A 16,812-nucleotide genomic window follows, 5' to 3' on the forward strand; every position below is an offset into this window, starting at 1 on the left:
TGTGTATTTAATAGCTTCTCTAATATTATAAGCAGTAAGGAATATGATATTATTTGGGACCTCAAATGTTAGCAAAAACAAACTCTAGAATTATTGACTGCTAATTCTAGAACTGTTAGTTAGATCAAGACTCCTAATCTGTGTTTTTAAAATAATTGCTTTTCTTATTAATCCCAGTTAATAACATTTAATAATCTCAATTCTGCCTTGGGCTGTTGGGAAACAATTTCCCACTGAAGCCTTCTTTTTCTGTATCTGTTAGAACTGTGAGACGTCCCTGTGTTTCTGGGTGGTTCCTCCTAATGCAGTAGTGCTGTACCCACTGCAGCCTCCTCCCTCCCTCCCTCCCTCCCTCCCTCCCTCCCTCCCTCCCTCCCTCCCTCCCTCCCTCCCTCCCTCCCTCCGTCCCACCGATGGTACACATCTAATGTCACTTTCCCATTGGTGCACAGGAAGAGACATTTTCATCCATTAAAACCTTGTGTATTAGTGGGCTTTATAAAGGGTAGTCCTGGGTTCCTAGACCATTTGTATGGAAGTTCCTATTAAGAAATCCAGTGAACCATGGGAACAATGCGAGGGTAATTTATTAACATATCAAGAGGCTTTAATTTGCTAACATTTTCCCATCCTGTCAGTGTGACAGAGTGTAAATAACAGACTGCTAACGCATGGGTCAGGACGGTGGGAGAACTGCAAGCAAAAGCTACCTCTCTTTTCCCACTCATGCCTTCAACCACCCAGTACCAAGGGCAATGCTATGCTTGCAAAAGGAGACAGTTCATGTGCATGGTCCCTGATTAACTCGGGCTCTGCCTGTTTGCCTCTGCTATTTATTTCACACTTCATAAAATTGGGGAGGTATATGTGAGTCACAAAAGGCAAAGCGCTGTCAAAGGAGGCACACACTGAGCACTCTGAATGAAGGCAGCTTTTCCAGTTACTTCAGAAGCACAGGCTGTCACCCCAGCTAGTCAGGAGGCTGAGGCAGAAGGACCTCAAGTTTAAGTCCTATCTGGAGGCAGAGTGAGTGCAAGGTGGCATGGGGAACTTAGTGAAACCCTGTGTTAAAATAAAATAGAAAAGGAGGGCTTAGGATGTGGCTTCGTGTAAAACATTGCCTACCAGACACAAGGTCTCCAGTCCAGGAATCCGCGCCACCACCCCCAAACCAGTGATCTCACCATGTTACACGGGGAAATGAAATTCTGTTACCACTAGCAAGCACTCTAGCACCTAACTCCTATAGTCCACAGAACGAACACTGTATTTTCTTTGGCTGTATTAGTATTTCAGGTCCCACTCTCCTTCACTCTCACCACTGCCCGTTTCCTCTCTTAGGATCTAAGTTCTCATCTTTGTTCAGGGCTGATCTCTCCCCACCAGGCTGATCTGACTCATTCCCATTGGGCTCACCTATCTATCCGGTGCAGAGGCCTGTTTTCTGCACACACAATGAGCACACATTAAGTGTTTGTTGACAGAATCACTGGAGGAAAGGAAGAAGTCTTGGTGTGTGAGTTTCCTTTGACTATGACATTGTAGTTGAATTTCAGATCAAAAGGACCATTTCTCCTTTATATATAAAAAAGAATCTTAAATAACTATAGTAATACACAGCATATGAAGGGTCCTAATTTGCTTTTGGTTGCTTTGATAGAACAGAGGTTTTATTCTAGATCATAGGTCATAATCCATCATCCAGGGACACCAGGGCCAGGAAGCAGGAACTGAAGCAGAGGCCATGGAGGAATGCTGCTTACTGGCTTGCTCAGCCTACTTTCTTATGAAGCCCAGACAGGCCCATCTGCCCAGGGGTGGCACCACACACAGTGGGCTGGGCCCTCCTACACCAATTAGCAGTTCAGAAAATGTACCACAGACATGCCCACAGACCAATCCGATGGAGTTAATTCCTCAGTTGAGGTTCTCTCTTCCCAGGAGACTCTAGTTTGTATCAAGTTGACAAAAACTAACCAGGATATGAGGTGAGCATACAATGTGCATGGTCCTTGAAAACCTACACTATAAAACTTCATTTTTATACACACACATGCACACATAGTATCTAATAAATTCTATCAATGTTAAAAAGACATGATTTACATCATTTTAAAAATCACATTTACTTACTTGTATATGTGTGTTGTGTGTGTATGTGTGTGTGTATGTGTGTAGGCCCATGTGAAGCCAGAGTCTGTTCTCTCCTGGGGAATGAGGACAGGTCAGTTTGATGGCAAGCACCTTTACCATCGGAGGGGAGCCACGTCTCTGGCCCACATAGACAAGACTTTAGAGAGCAACTTTAATGTTACCTTTGCACCAAATAGGTTTTGCGTTAATGACCAATGAGTAGCCCTCTGTCCTGGCAAACATGTACAGTGTCTGTCTGTACAGCATACCCTCTACAACAGTAGACAACAGGCGTATGCTGTTGGCATCATCACTACCTGAAAGATATTTCAGATCGTAGAGCATGTGGCTTATGGTAATGACTGAGAATTCTAACCAATATACACAGCATTAATGAATTGTTTTAGGCCACACATACATAGCACCTCACCAGAGCTCATCACTATGACCTGCTGCTTATCACCATTCCAGTACTCAGATGAAGAAACTGAGGCAAAGAGAAAGTGAGTAACTTTGCCTGGTGCCCCGCACTGTAAATGTGGACCTGCGAGGTGAGTAACATGCTAGGTACCATCACGCATGCGCAGTTTGAAAACTGATTCATGGGGGCGTGACTCAGTGTTCAATGGGATCTCAGGCTGCAATGCTGCTTTGGGCATTTCTAATTCTTAGCTGCACTTCAGCTTGGCATCTCATTTAACGTTTCACTTAAAAATTAGGTTCACTTATCCCAAATCTGCTTTGTAGTCCTTATCCTCATCCCGAGTCCTTTTGAGGGTCCCACCTTCTCCATCTAAACAGATCCTTGCTGGTTTACCTTCCTTCCTCCTTAATGCTAAGCCCTTCCCAGAGGACACCTGCTACTGTGGTCAGGACAACATTCTCTTCACCTCAGGAATACAACACACGAGCGACTGGCCATTAGGCTTTGTACTAACTTTAGATTTCTCCCCAGGACTAAACCTAAGCAACTTCTTCCTGATCCTGCTTCCTCAGACACTCATTGTTCCTATGATGGTGCTGCCAATGCCACTGATATTTGCGTAATTCCTGTGGCTTGAGTTGATAAGAATTAGAGACTGGTCTACAGAAGAGGGAATAACTTTCTCACAGACTCACTGAGTATGTACACTCTGGCAGAAACCCTTTCTGCTGAAGCTCCTTAGAGTGGAGATTTCTGTGCATTTAACTGTTACCTTTGACAGATCCCTGAAGTTTCCTGGAAGAGTCAGGTCCAATTCCTCTGATTCATAGTTTGTTAACACCCATGGAAACACGGGATATTGGTTCAGATCATTATATGTCCGTCCTAGTAGAGAAAAGAAAACAAGTGAATGTGTATGCCCTAACTTCTTAAAAAGCAGTTTCTGTGCTTATCATAAGTAAGGCAACCACTGTATTTCAGGAGAAAAGACCTCTCCTATTGGATTAAGTCTCTGTTTAATCAGAAGTGCTCTGATAACTCCATGTTCAAAGTGTCTTCCCTCAACAATTTCAATAAGACCTTCACATAGGTGACAACTGGCTGGTCATCACACACGATCCCCTTCCTCGGGATTAACCTCCCTTATAAGCAGTTGTGGTAATGGGCCTTAGTTCTATCTGCAGCATGTGAACAGAGGTGATTTGTGTCACTGTGAAACCTGGTCCACTGAGACTTCCCACGTGTGCATCCATATTACTTCTGTTGATCTTGACATAGACAACATTCAACCTTAGAAGCAGAACCCTGTCAGCCAAGGACCTTGAAAGGGTCATGGAGGGCGCAGAGCTGCTGAACTGCATGTTTGGAGCTTATTATCAGATGATGATCTGCTGTACGGAAGATACATGCAAAAACTGCACTGTCAGTAAACATGCTAAGTTTAGCATGCATCAAGACTCAGTGGAGAGGCTGGGACTGAAGCTCAGTGGTGCAGTGCCTGCCAGAATGAGTAAGGCCTAGGTTCTCTGGAGGCACTGAGAATCCACAGCAAGAATCTGCACACGCAGGGAAGTGCTGTGATGGCAGGAGGAAGTAAGGAGACAGGTGCCAAACACACTCCTTTCCCCTGTACCTTGGTTTTCTTTCCCTGCTATATTGTTGCACGTGGGCGAAGAACTGTGGAAGTGTTGGGCTTGTCTGCTTGCTTTTAAAAGAGTGCTTCAATATCTTCAGTAGGATCCAAAGCATGTTGGGAATGTGGAAGCTTCATGGGATCATACTGACTCACCTAATTAGCTAGGCAAAAGATGCTACCATATTTAAGTAACAGTGTCCAGACTAGTGTGGTGATACAGGTTTGTAATTCCAGTCACCCAGAGCTTAGGGTAGAAGGATCCTGACTCTCAGGCAAGCCAGAGCCACACAGCGAGATCCTATCCCAAACTGAGATGGGTTGGGAAGGAGATAGAAACTGAGTAAGCAAGATAAACCATGGCTAACTGCTTCAGGTTAGGCAGGGAGACAGAGGCCCCTCCTTGGTTGTTTTGTTTTTTTAAAAACCTTTGTGTCTTGGCAGATACTCTCTGGCAAGTAAGTGCTCTTAGAAAATTTCAATGTTCCTGTACATGAAGATAGTATAAGAAAAAGGGCACATATTGAGGAAATTATCATTTTAATATAAATGTGTTTATAATAAAGCAGAAGATATTATGCTACTGCCAGAAACATTCTAGAGTAAAGAAATCCTCATTTTGAAAACACACACACACACACACACACACAATGATATGATGTTAAAGTCACAGCTCAGAACAATTTCTCTAACTCTGAATTTTTGTAAGCCATTTTAATAATTCCTACAAAGTTCTATAAAATAAATGATAAGAAAACTCTAGTACTTTTTACATTACTATAGCGTCACAACATCATTTCAATTGAACAAATACAATAAATTTTTTTTTAAAAATGTAATGGCATTACCCCATTTTTGCTACAATTTTCTACTTCCTCTTGCCACATGGACAGTCACTATATATATTTTTTACTTGAATTAAAAATTTACAATCTGCCAAAGGTCACAAAGAAGAATAAGAATGATGAAGTGGTTCTTTAGAAGTTTGTATCCCTAAGTTTCAATGAATTAGCGTTCTTTATTTTATGGAACATCTTCATGACATGAGAAAAAATAAGTGCATTAAATCTCCCAAAGGGAAATATTTCCAAAGTAATATCTGCTCATCTCTGGTCATCTAGTGTTCACTTGTTGGCTGATTTTGCTTTTCTCTTGAGCAGAGCCCACACATATCACATGTAACAAATACACCTGTGCTATCTTGGTAGGCTCTTGCCTTCTCTGCTGGTGGTAAGAGCTCACCACGTTACACATTCTGCTAACTATGCTTCAGAGGATGTATCTCAGAAGATGCATATTAATATTGGAAGCCCACAACACTAATCTACTCAAACAATAAAAGTGAAGCACAGTAAATGAGATCTCAGAAACACTGGATATGTTTCTTCATTAAAAAAAAAAAACTTTTTAATTAAACCATCCAATTTAATGTTTTTATATGGCACTTTAGTTTTGAAGGTAAAGTGATCTAGAGACAGCTGACAGGAAATTATAACTGCAATTCCTTGGTGAAAATGTTAATGACAGCAAAGTATCGTTTAATGAGATGGCGGCGGCACCTGGATTAGCACGCTGTAAGAACGCTGTTCCTGTGTCGTTGGCGTCTTCACACTTTACAGACATTTTGTCATCTCTAGGTCATTAGGAAAGAATTTTTAATGATTTTTCTGGAAGCAAGCAGTTCAAGTTACATCTAATTAGATGACAATAATAAGCCCAACACATGCAGTAGCTAAATATATACATAATTAACCAGGGAGAGCTTGTTCATCACGGAATAAGAACCTGGAAAGTGCTAAGCAGGAGAACAGGGCTGGGGCTGGAAAGTTGTGCTGAATTCATTAGCTGATCATATGAAAAACAAGTCAAAAGCCTTAAAGGAAAAAAAAAGCCTCTCAAGTCTAACGGGATCATTTACACAAAGTTGTGTTAGCGATCAGTCTAGTTTTTGTTGTTGTTGTTGTTGTTTGTTTTAATTCAAGAATGCAGCTCTTACTGTCTTTTTCCTAGTGTTATCTCAGAATGTATAAAGTGAGGCTTAGGCTATATCTGTCAGGACACAATGAGCAGAAATCAGGTCAACTCTGGGAGCCAGAGACCAAAACTGTATTTCTAGTTGAATTCCAAGCATCATTAAAATTATTTCCCATAATCTACTATAGTTTAATGTTTTTTTTGAAAGCTATCTTAAGTATTTAAAAAAGAATTAAATACCATAGTTCTAATCTGGACTCTCATTCATTTTGAAAGCTAAGCCTTCAGGGTATATTTAATTAAATAAAGTTGGGTGTGGAGATACATGTTTGAAATCTTTGCACTTGGAGGATGTGGCAGGAGGGTCAGGCCTGCCTAGGATACACAGAGACACTGTCCTGATAATACCTAGGGAGCAGAGAAGGTACTGCCAGAACCCATGTGTGCTGCAGGTTCCCAGGGACATAGCACCAGGGATGAGAGCAGACAAAATCACCAAGATGTCAGCTCTGACACAGCTAGGCTTAGGTGCTACTTAAGTCTTAATTAACACTTCCATATTTTTAGTGAATATTTGTTAAATTTACAAATAGGACAACAACTGAACACATTATTGGGCTTTAGGAAATTTCTTTGAAAAACCATGTTTTCTGAATATTTGGCAGCTTCTCTAATATATATGCGACTGTTTGTGTCTGTGTGAGCATATAGGATGTTTATCACATGAGGCTTGAAAAGTCCACTGTCCTTATGCCATGCTCTATAAAGTAGCTGCTCCCACACATTTCTAGTCTCATTGCTTCAAGCATCTAGAGATGAGAAAAGAAAACCAGCCAAGTCAAACAGACATTAAGAAGTGTTACCACAGAATGGGCCATGTGACGGATTGTATGATTCAGGGAAGCTATTTTAGCACAGACAATAAACTCAAGTGGGTAGGAATGCAACTAAAACATTGAAAAAATATGAAATTTATGAAGTCACACTGACCTACTTTTGTCAAAAGTATCAAACTTGAAAGGATCATTCCATATTAAACTCTGATTCTGCTCCTTGATTTAGTTTTGGTTGTAAGAACCCCATGCCCACAATCCCAGTGAATTGACACAGTGGATCACACATACCAAGATTCCACCAACATAATGAACAAGTCTATTTAATGCCATTGCCCAGAGTGCCAGTGCTGGTGCTCAATACAAACTGGCACTCACTTAGAACTTCATGGTTGATGGCAGGAGAAGAGTCGCTGAGAAGGCCCAGGAGAGCATCTGGGACATTCACAAACCTCCCCCACTGCCATTCTACTTCTAAGCATTCATTTTGCATTCACAGACATCTGTCCAGAGCCTTGAAGAGTTCACTTAAACCTTCCTTGAGTAGTCTGTATCTCCCCCTAATCTTTCATTACAATCAACAGCTGTAAATGGCTTGCTTCTTTGTGTGAGCTCTATCCCTTTTTTTTAAAAGATGAGTTTTGCTCTGCAGCCCAGGCTGGCCTAGAACTTTAAATCTTCTTGCCTTAGCATCCCAAATGCTTCCAGGGTTGCAAGATACCTCATTTGGTAAGGCACTCATTACTTCAGCATGGCATTCTCGGCTCTACCCCAGCACCCATTTGTAAGAAAAACCTGGGTGTAGGATGTGTACTTGTAATCACATTGCTAGAGAGGTGGAGAAGGGCAGATCCCTGGAGCTCCCTGGCCAAGAATGACAGCCAAGGTGGGCTTCTAGCCTCCACATGCATGCGCATTCTTCACATGAACACACGCACATACTTGCACGTGTGTATGTGCACACGCAGACAGATGTACACATCTATGCCCAGCATTCCAAATGTCTTTGTATGCAAAGCTTATTATGGCAACTGGTTTTCAGACGGCTAGAGCAATGGTGCTCAAACCTGCAGCATGAGGCCCACTTGGAGGCTCTGAAAGGTAGACTGCTGTGTCCAGTGCCATTTCTAACACTGTAGGGCTGCAGAAGAACAGGGCATCTACATCTGTCACCCCAGGTGGTGCACTCTGAGAAGAGTGAGTGCAGGAAGCTAGGATGGCTTTTCCCCCACAACACACACTCAGTCTCTCACTTTCGTCTTTATTCACCACCCTACTGCTATTGCTTATATCCAAATTCCATCCCATCCTACCCTTTCTGTCTGCAAACTCTGGCTTCGAAACCCCAGGCTTCTAAGAAGTAAAACAAAAGCAGGCATGATGGTTTCTATGCCGTTCATACGCAGCTCATCACATTCACTCACATTTCTACTCTGCTCACAGCCTTCTGAAATACAATCTCACTATATATCCCACGTTGGCCTTGGATTTGCTCTGTAATTCAGGCTGGACTCAAACTCACCATCCTCCTTCCTCAGCTACCCATATACTAAAATTACAGGCATGTGCTACACTTGGCTTCAAGTGTAACTTTTAGAAGGGATTGCAAAGTTATCTCTTTCCCAGATTTAGAAGAAGCATCCTGACCTAGTCAAACAAAGTGACTCTCAGAAAGAAACAGGCATGATGTGGTTGCAGGGGGCACCATACCACAGCTTTGGAATTTATTGACATTCATTCACTAAGGGCATCAGCAAGGACAGCAACTAGTTCTGGAAAACAGCAAATCAGAGACTGTTCTATGTACAGGGTATAGCACATTCCAACTTAGAACAGGAGTAAAAGTAACATAAAAAATAAGCCACATAAAGATAGAAATCACACACAGAGTCTGGATTATATTGTCTTTTGGATTTTTAACTGCAAAAAGACATTTGATTATAAAGGCTGCTGAATTTAACCAATACATATATTTTAAAGGTATCTTGACTTCAAAATTTGGATCTAAGGATATGTTGCTTTGGAAAGGAGGCTCTGCTTTTGTTTCCACAGGAAGCAAGAGGCTATGGACTTGTTCCAGGTTAAGATGGATCAGATTTGATCAAACCAGACCTCCTGAACTTTAATGGATGGTACCTATCAACAAAGGTTATAGGTGGTCTTCCCCGGCCTTGAAAATTATCTCCAATTTTCTCAGGATCCCCATAAGACTACCAGTGCCCATAGTCATTAGGAAGTAGCCTAGAAAACTACACCCACATTTATAAAAACTGAATTATGGCTATTTGTCTTTGTTAGAGATTGGTTACAAATTGTTATTGGTCATAGTCAATATCTTTCTAAAAGAAAAAAGGGGGAATAGGATGTAGATATGATAGAATGAAAAGGTAGATTATTAGATGCACTTTTTGTTTGTTTTTTCAAGACAGGGTTTCTCTGTGTTGTTTTAGTGCCTGTCCTGGATCTCATCTGTAGATCAGGCTGTCCTTGAACTCACAGAGATCCATCTGGCTCTGCCTCCTGAGTGCTGGGATTAAAGGAATGTGCCACCACCACCTGTCTGAATCTGCTTTTAAAGAGCAACTTGTTTTAAATGTTTTACATTGCTATAGATTTTAGTTTATTACAATTTTAAAGTTAATTTTGTTATACTGTATGTATATTTCTATTCTTGTTTAATGTATTATGTTTAAGCAACTCATTGAAAATTGTAATGTAATTAAGAAATACAGATTAATAATTATTCATCTATAATAATCATGTTTATATTTGTTAGTTAAGTTTTATAGATATACATAGATATATTTCAATTAGATAGGTGATCTTCAAACACTTCAAACACCTACAGAATATGGCATTTAAAATGTTTTAAAATCTTGGACTTTTCTGGACAGTGAGACATATCTGCTCTTGGCAGCACTGATTTACTTCAGAGAGGAGGATGGGCATTGAAGACACTCTATATGGAGTTTATCTTCTTCTTGGCAAAAACAGCCATTTGGGCAAGAAACTGCTCTTGCCTGGACTGTTTGACAGGATGTTATATAAACTAGACATTCAGGACCCATAGGAAGGTGACCACTGAACCTTACAAGGTGAGATGGTCCTTCATGTTCCTGCTTCACAGAAGAAACTGCCATTCTACAAGACATAGAGAGAAGCAACTGAGAGACTCTAGGCCTATAGGCTGAAGAAGGATGCCCCAATGTCACAGAGTAACTTTGGGTAACTGTCCAGGTAGCCAGCTGTCTCTGTCATTCTAGATTTTTGGAATTTGCTTGCAAAATGCACTTCTTGTTTACTTAGGTAATATTATATCCTTCTGGGGTCTTTGGTGTAGTTGAAGACTAGAGAGTTATAATTTTCCTTGGTTATGATAAAAGATAAATTAGATATGAAACTTTAGACTCACAAATATAGGCTAGAGAAGAGAATATTTTCTTTAATTTTGCCAAATATAAATAGACTAGATATTATAACTGTAATTCTTGCTTGATAACTGTTCTATTATATCCAATTTTACTATGTTCAAGTTAAAATCTTCCTTTTTGATTAGATAAAAAAAAAGGGGAAATGCTGGGGGATGTCTTTCTGTATGATGTGACTATATGTTTTTTTCATTAGGTAATAAATAAGCTGATTTGGCCTATGATAAGGCAGCTTAGAGGCAGGCAGGAAATCAGAGGGAGAGAGGAAGGAGAAAGGCAGAGCTGGAGAGATGCCAGACGGCTGCCCAAGGAACAAGATGCCAGCAGGCCGGTAAAGCCACAGAACACATGGCAAAACATACATTAATAAAAATGGGTTAATTTATGATACAAAAGCTAGCTAGGAAGAAGCTTGAGCTATAGGCCATCCAGTTCATAATTAATACAAGCCTCTGTGTGTTTACTTGGGTTTGAGCAGCTGCAGGACTGGGAAGGACACAGGAAAACTTATAGATGCAGGGTTCTGACCCTCTTCTCTTTGGGACACACAGGTGGCTTGCCTGAGGTTCTGACCCTCTTCTCTTTGGGACACACAGATGGCCTGTCTGGGGTTCTTACCCTCTTCTTTTTGGGGCACACAAATGGCCAGTGTGGAGTTCTGACCGTCTTCTCTTTAGTGGGTGTTTATGCTTTGCTGTGAAGTCATGTACTTACCTAAGAAGCATTGACTCTCTGCAACTGTGAACTGGGTGTCCATAGTTCAAACAGGACCAAAAGTGTAGGGAAAAAGGGCTAGCTAAAGAAACCCACCTTGACCCTGGAGCCCAGAACCAGTGAAAGAAACACACCCTGGATCTTGGACCCGAGCCAGTGAAAGAAACACTTTATCCCTGAACCTAGAACCCAAGAAATATGCTCTGACTCTGAAAGCAGTGCCAAAGAAACATATTTTGTCCCTGGAATCAGAGCCAGTGAAAGAAATATGCCCTGGCCTTAGAGTTAGAGCCAAAAAGCTAAGAAAAGCCAGTGAAAGAAACATAGTTTGACTCTGAAATCAGGGCCATCTCTGCCCCTAACCCATGAAACCAACCAATCCCTGAACAAAAAATCTAACCAATCCCTGGACAGAAAATGTTCCCCCCTGGTGAAACTCTGCCCCCAAGAGATCCTATATAAACCTCCTTGACTGTTCAGTTGTGGGCGGTTCTTTCCCACCCTGGTAGAGGCAGCCATTCTCCTGGACTCCTCCTTCCCAAATAAATCTCTTTCTTAAAAGAGTCTTGGGGCCGGGCGGTGGTGGCGCACGCCTTTAATCCCAGCACTCGGGAGGCAGAGCCAGGCGGATCTCTGTGAGTTCGAGGCCAGCCTGGGCTACCAAGTGAGTCCCAGGAAAGGCGCAAAGCTACACAGAGAAACCCTGTCTCGAAAAACCAAAAAAAAAAAAGAGTCTTGGGTGTGAAGATCTTCATTCATCGGCACTGAGAAGAAGAAACTTGCTAAGAGGTCCCTTAGGGGACTGAGCAAAGTGGAGCAGAAAAAGTAACAACTTTTCCTCAAGCTGAGGAGCTTACTACATTTCTGCAGGGCTTTCACCTTTAGCAGAGTAAAGCAGAAGAAGCAACACCTTGGGCTGGAGAAGAAGCAGAGCTCTGCTGGAAAGGCCCCTTAAGTGGGGACTGAGCAAAGCTCAGTTGTAGAGGCTCTCCAGGAGAGGAGCAGGATTGCTATATCCTGGGGGGAGACCATCCCCCACCGCACCCCAACTCTAGGTATCGCCTGACTCCCCGAGCAGTCAGGATACCATTCCCTCCAGAGCTGAGCTGTCCCGTGGAGCTCCAGCTGGCAGAGCTGTCCTAGCAGCTAGCGCAAGGTAGTACCTGACTCCCCTGAGCAGTCAGGATACCCTTCCCCCAGAGTTGCAACACTCCCTTATAAAAAGTACTTTTAAAAATGTACTTATCTAGAACCTACACCGCCCTTGTCCTGTTCTTGTCTGAATGATAAGGCTGGCATGGGCTCACATGCACTCACAACCTGTGAGAAGCTACAGCTAATGCAGTTGGTTTCATGGACGTGGGAGGGGCTCATGGGACCTGTGCAACCTCAGGTTTTGCTATGTGCAGGGTTCTGGGAACTAACAGTCATAGTGCTGTGGGATTTCTGCCAAGGAAACTAAGTTATTTCCCTTTCATTATTTATGCTCATTTCTTCTGTGGGTGCAAATGATACAGTAACTTAATAGTATTATACAGTTCATTTACTTTTTAGGGAGCAAACAGGTTTCTTTAAGATCGAAGTTTGCTATATATGAATACACATATTAACATGTATTTATGACTAAAATAAAAATATTTCAAGTAACTTTATTCCTTTTTGTTGACCAACCATGTTCTAGTTCTTGTAGTATCTCCATGAATATTCAGTCACCTTTAAAAACAACGATTCAGGGACTAGCACTACTGCATCTACTGTGAGGAGTCACATCAACAGTAATCACAGGTCTGACACAGGCATCCTGGCCACTGCTGAGATCCATCTGCCAATGTACGGCTCCACACAGCTTGGTTCATAGAAGCAAACTCTACAAATCAGAATGACTCAGGGCTCTTGAAGTTCAACTTACATAAAAAGAGGGAAGGAGCAGGTTTCACCAACATCCACTGAGCCATCCACAACCTCTGATCAGGAGGAAGAAAACAAGCCACTGTGTTCTCTTAATTGACAAGCACTGTAACTGTGCTCATCAGTTAGGAAATATAATCTGGGTTTTTATTCTTATTTGAGGACTTTAAAAGAAAAAAGATGTTGTAAGATCTTGGCCTAATCCAGGCAATATCCATGCTAGGTGGGAGTCTCTTATTCTCTTGTCTGGTTGCTTCTGCTGACAATGACCAAGGAGTGAAACCATATTTTCCCATTATTATTTTTAGATAGTCTAGCAATAGTTAGTTGACTCTAATAAACTTTCAGACAATTCTGCCAGCAAAGGAAAAGGCAGAAAGAGAGCAAGAAAACATCTTAACCTTGCTATCAGCTGCACAGCTCCTGACAGACTCCAGTGTGAATGTACCATGTTTACCCAACTACTGCATCTGAGCTCATGAAAACAAGACATCCATCAGGTTATACCACCCAATACTCCGATGGTCTGAAAAGCAAGGCACCTTACCTGCTATAGTGTTGAGAAACATCAAATACTCAAAGTTGGAGATCTCTCTTCTTTGCCAGCGCTGAGTCATGTTGGAAGATTTATAAAGCTGTCGAGGAGTGGCCAGTGAAATCCTCCTATTAGTAAGCAGACCAGAAAGACACTTTGAGTCACAGCTGTCAAAAGTCCACTTGCAACTAACTTTTCTGTTTGAGATCACTCAGTAATTTGTGGCTTGGCCTTCATGGGTGGATTTTAAGATATTTATCTGTGGGAACCAGCTCTATTTGAGACTTCTGTTATAGAAAAGGACAAGTCTGGAAGCAGATCTATCTGAGAACATACAGTTGCAAATGGCTAATTACAGTACACTGGAAAAAATGATAAAACTATGCTCACAATAAATCATGGTGGACTTTAGACCACACAGCAAACCTACTGGTTGACAACAAACTACTAGTTACACAGTGCCTGCCTGCAAGCATCAGTCTTCATCTCAGTGGCACGGTGCATCTCCACCTGCACGATTGATACCCACCACGAATGTCAAAACTAACGCAGAACAACAAAATGAGACCTCTGAAAACATACACAGGCCCAGGGACATAAACATAGCAGCATCATTCTGTACTTATAGGCTCACAGCATTTACCTGAAAATTAAGGGGAAACCTAGTATATTTATAAAAGCATGATAAAGCCACTTGGTCCTGAAACTGTTAAAAATCATGTTACCCTTAATGTTGCAGTAATTTTTTTCACAATGCTCCTTGGCCAAGAGAAACACCTAGCAGTTCTGTCCAGTAAGCAATTAGGTCGAAACATTCACTCAAAACTCAATGCCTGCTATGGTCTTGGTACGGTCTGAGCATGTCTACCAAAGATTCATGTGCTGGAGCTTGGTCTCCAGGACAGTAGTGTTGAAGTGGTGGGATCTTCAAAAAGAGGGACCTTATGAAAGGTGCTAGGCCATAGGGGCACTATCCTCAGGAGGAATTAATGATGGTCTTATGGAGGAAGTAAATTCTCAAAGACAACAGGCTGCCATAATGAGGAAGCTCTGAATGTTTGGACCCATCTTACATGGCCACTTTCCTTTCTTGCTCCAAGGAATTCTCACCACAGGCTGAGCAGATAAGGCTGGATCTTGTATGATCAGCCTATGAAACGGAATTAAATCTGCTTTCTCTATATTACTTAGCATAAGATACTCTGTGTACTGGGGAGAGGGGAGGTGGCTAAGTTACTATCTTAAACAAGTCACTCCTTGGAGTCTAACCCTGATAAAGAGACAGGTACTCTGTGTGGTTCCCTCTAAGCAGCTGCAGTTTCTGAAAGGGCATGCACCTATTGAGCACTTTATAATTTCTCAAGCATTGGAACCAAACCTGAAGCTAGGACCTTCACTTTTCTGGACCCAAACTAACTCCTCACTGAGATCTTATGTTTTGAGTCTGGTAAAGACCAAAACAAACCTTAGGCTCCTCAAAGTCATATGGAAAATGAGGGCTACCCAGTGTTGAAAGTGAGAAATGAAAAGCATCAAGTAACATAGCAACAGTGATAGCTTAAAGCCATCAACTCTAATTACAGCCAGGGCATTTCCTTTGGACCCTGATGTCTGGATAGAAAACACAGAACAGTAGTTAATATCACATGTGAGATATGAGTGAGTGTTTGCCAGTAATTTTTTTGTCCAGTGTGAAAAGACTGTTTTATAGGACCAACATGAGTCACCTTGATAGAAGATGAAAAATGAGAATTAGGAAAGTAGGAGCAATGATAAGTTATCTAATTCTAAGTTTTCTTACTTAGGGTAAGAATCTCATTAGTTTTATAAAATGTGAGTGCTTTAAAATTTAAGGGAAATGGTCCTGTCATAATTAAGACAAAATTGTCCCTAACACATGGGAGGTACTCAGTGAACCACACTGTAAATATTAATTAATCAGAGAGACATTCATGAGGCTATGCTATTGTCCTTTTGTCCTAAACTTTTGCTTATTAAGCAACAATCTGATTTGCAATGTGACCTCCTTAGTGAGCTTGCCTTAGTCTATGATAGGGGATGCTGAAGCTAGTTGTTTTGGGGGAAGATAGCCACTTTTGAATTTGATAATGCTTTGTTGTTTAAAATTGTCTGAAGGCTTTAGTTGAAAGTTCCTGAGAGCTGACTTAATTTTGCATATACTGACAGAACCAGGTGTCAAGAAGGCATAGCATAGATATCTGGAGTCTTCGTTAATCTGTTGGGACACACCAGAGCTTCTCCTTGGAAGAACATGCTATCATTCTTTCCTTCTGACAATTCTCAAAACCTCATAAGATCTTCCACAGCAGACATATGCAGCCTAAGGGAATGGGAAGGGGTCAGCGTGTATATACTTTACCTACCTATGCACCCTCACCTGTGGGTATGTGCATGCATGTACACAAGTATAGACTGCATGTACACCTTTACTTTGTCTTTCAAACAATATTTCAATTTTAAACACCGCTACAAAGATATTTTCCCATTTTATGGTATGTGAGAATGTTATTCCTCTTGCCTAGTATCACTCATTCTTTTAACCGGTATATACTGAGTTCTTTCTAGATGGTAGGGGCATTTATTATTACTCAGCTTATAGTGGCAGGTCTAGGCCTACATGTACTTCTCCTAGTCTCTTTTGCTACTTCTAAGACTACAAGTCTCAGAAATATGCAAACTGAGCCTGCAAGAATATTGCTAGGAAAGTAAGAATGAGTGGAGACTTTAAGGAAAAAACAAGCCAAGAGACCAGTGTGGTGTTCAGAGTCCCTGCCTTTATGAAGTAACAGAAAAGGCAAATCTATTGAGTATTTATTTTTCTACTCCAAAAGGTAATCTTTCAGAATTCAAAGAAAATTGATATTCATAATAGGTAAGGCAGATGGTAGGAGAACTTTTGTTTGTTTTAAATGAATCAAAAGCATGGCAGCAAATCATATATGTCCCTCTGGAACTATGGTCATTGAGTAAGATGCTAGGGGGCAGAAGCTCACACTTAACCAGGGGAAAGACAGACCTATTTGTGTATTCTTAATGTTCATTCCCGAAAAAATGAATGAACTGATGATTAAATGTATAGTCTGTGAGCACTTGGGAAGGAAGTAGTGATTACAATGAGTCAGCTTGGAGACAATCAATAAGGACAAGCCTTACAAACCTCTCTCATTGTTTTTGATAGATTAAATGCATTCTTCTTTGACTTGAATTGT

General features: G+C 41.3%; 1 protein-coding gene across 10 annotated transcripts in view; it reads right to left on the bottom strand.

Annotated features, from left to right (window-relative positions):
* Nbea (neurobeachin) overlaps positions 1-16,812 on the bottom strand; it is a 545,747-nt gene that overhangs the window by 79,230 nt on the left and 449,705 nt on the right. For all 10 annotated transcript variants that reach the window (XM_076574103.1, XM_076574106.1, XM_076574104.1 and 7 more), the window contains 2 exons: positions 13,595-13,710; positions 3,330-3,442 (listed from right to left, as the gene is read on the bottom strand). In XM_076574103.1, coding sequence (XP_076430218.1) covers positions 3,330-3,442; positions 13,595-13,710 — 229 coding nt within the window. The remainder of the gene's footprint in view (positions 1-3,329; positions 3,443-13,594; positions 13,711-16,812) is intronic.

The sequence above is a fragment of the Peromyscus maniculatus genome, chromosome 6, assembly GCF_049852395.1.
Source record: "Peromyscus maniculatus bairdii isolate BWxNUB_F1_BW_parent chromosome 6, HU_Pman_BW_mat_3.1, whole genome shotgun sequence".
NCBI classification, from domain to species: Eukaryota; Metazoa; Chordata; class Mammalia; order Rodentia; family Cricetidae; genus Peromyscus; species Peromyscus maniculatus.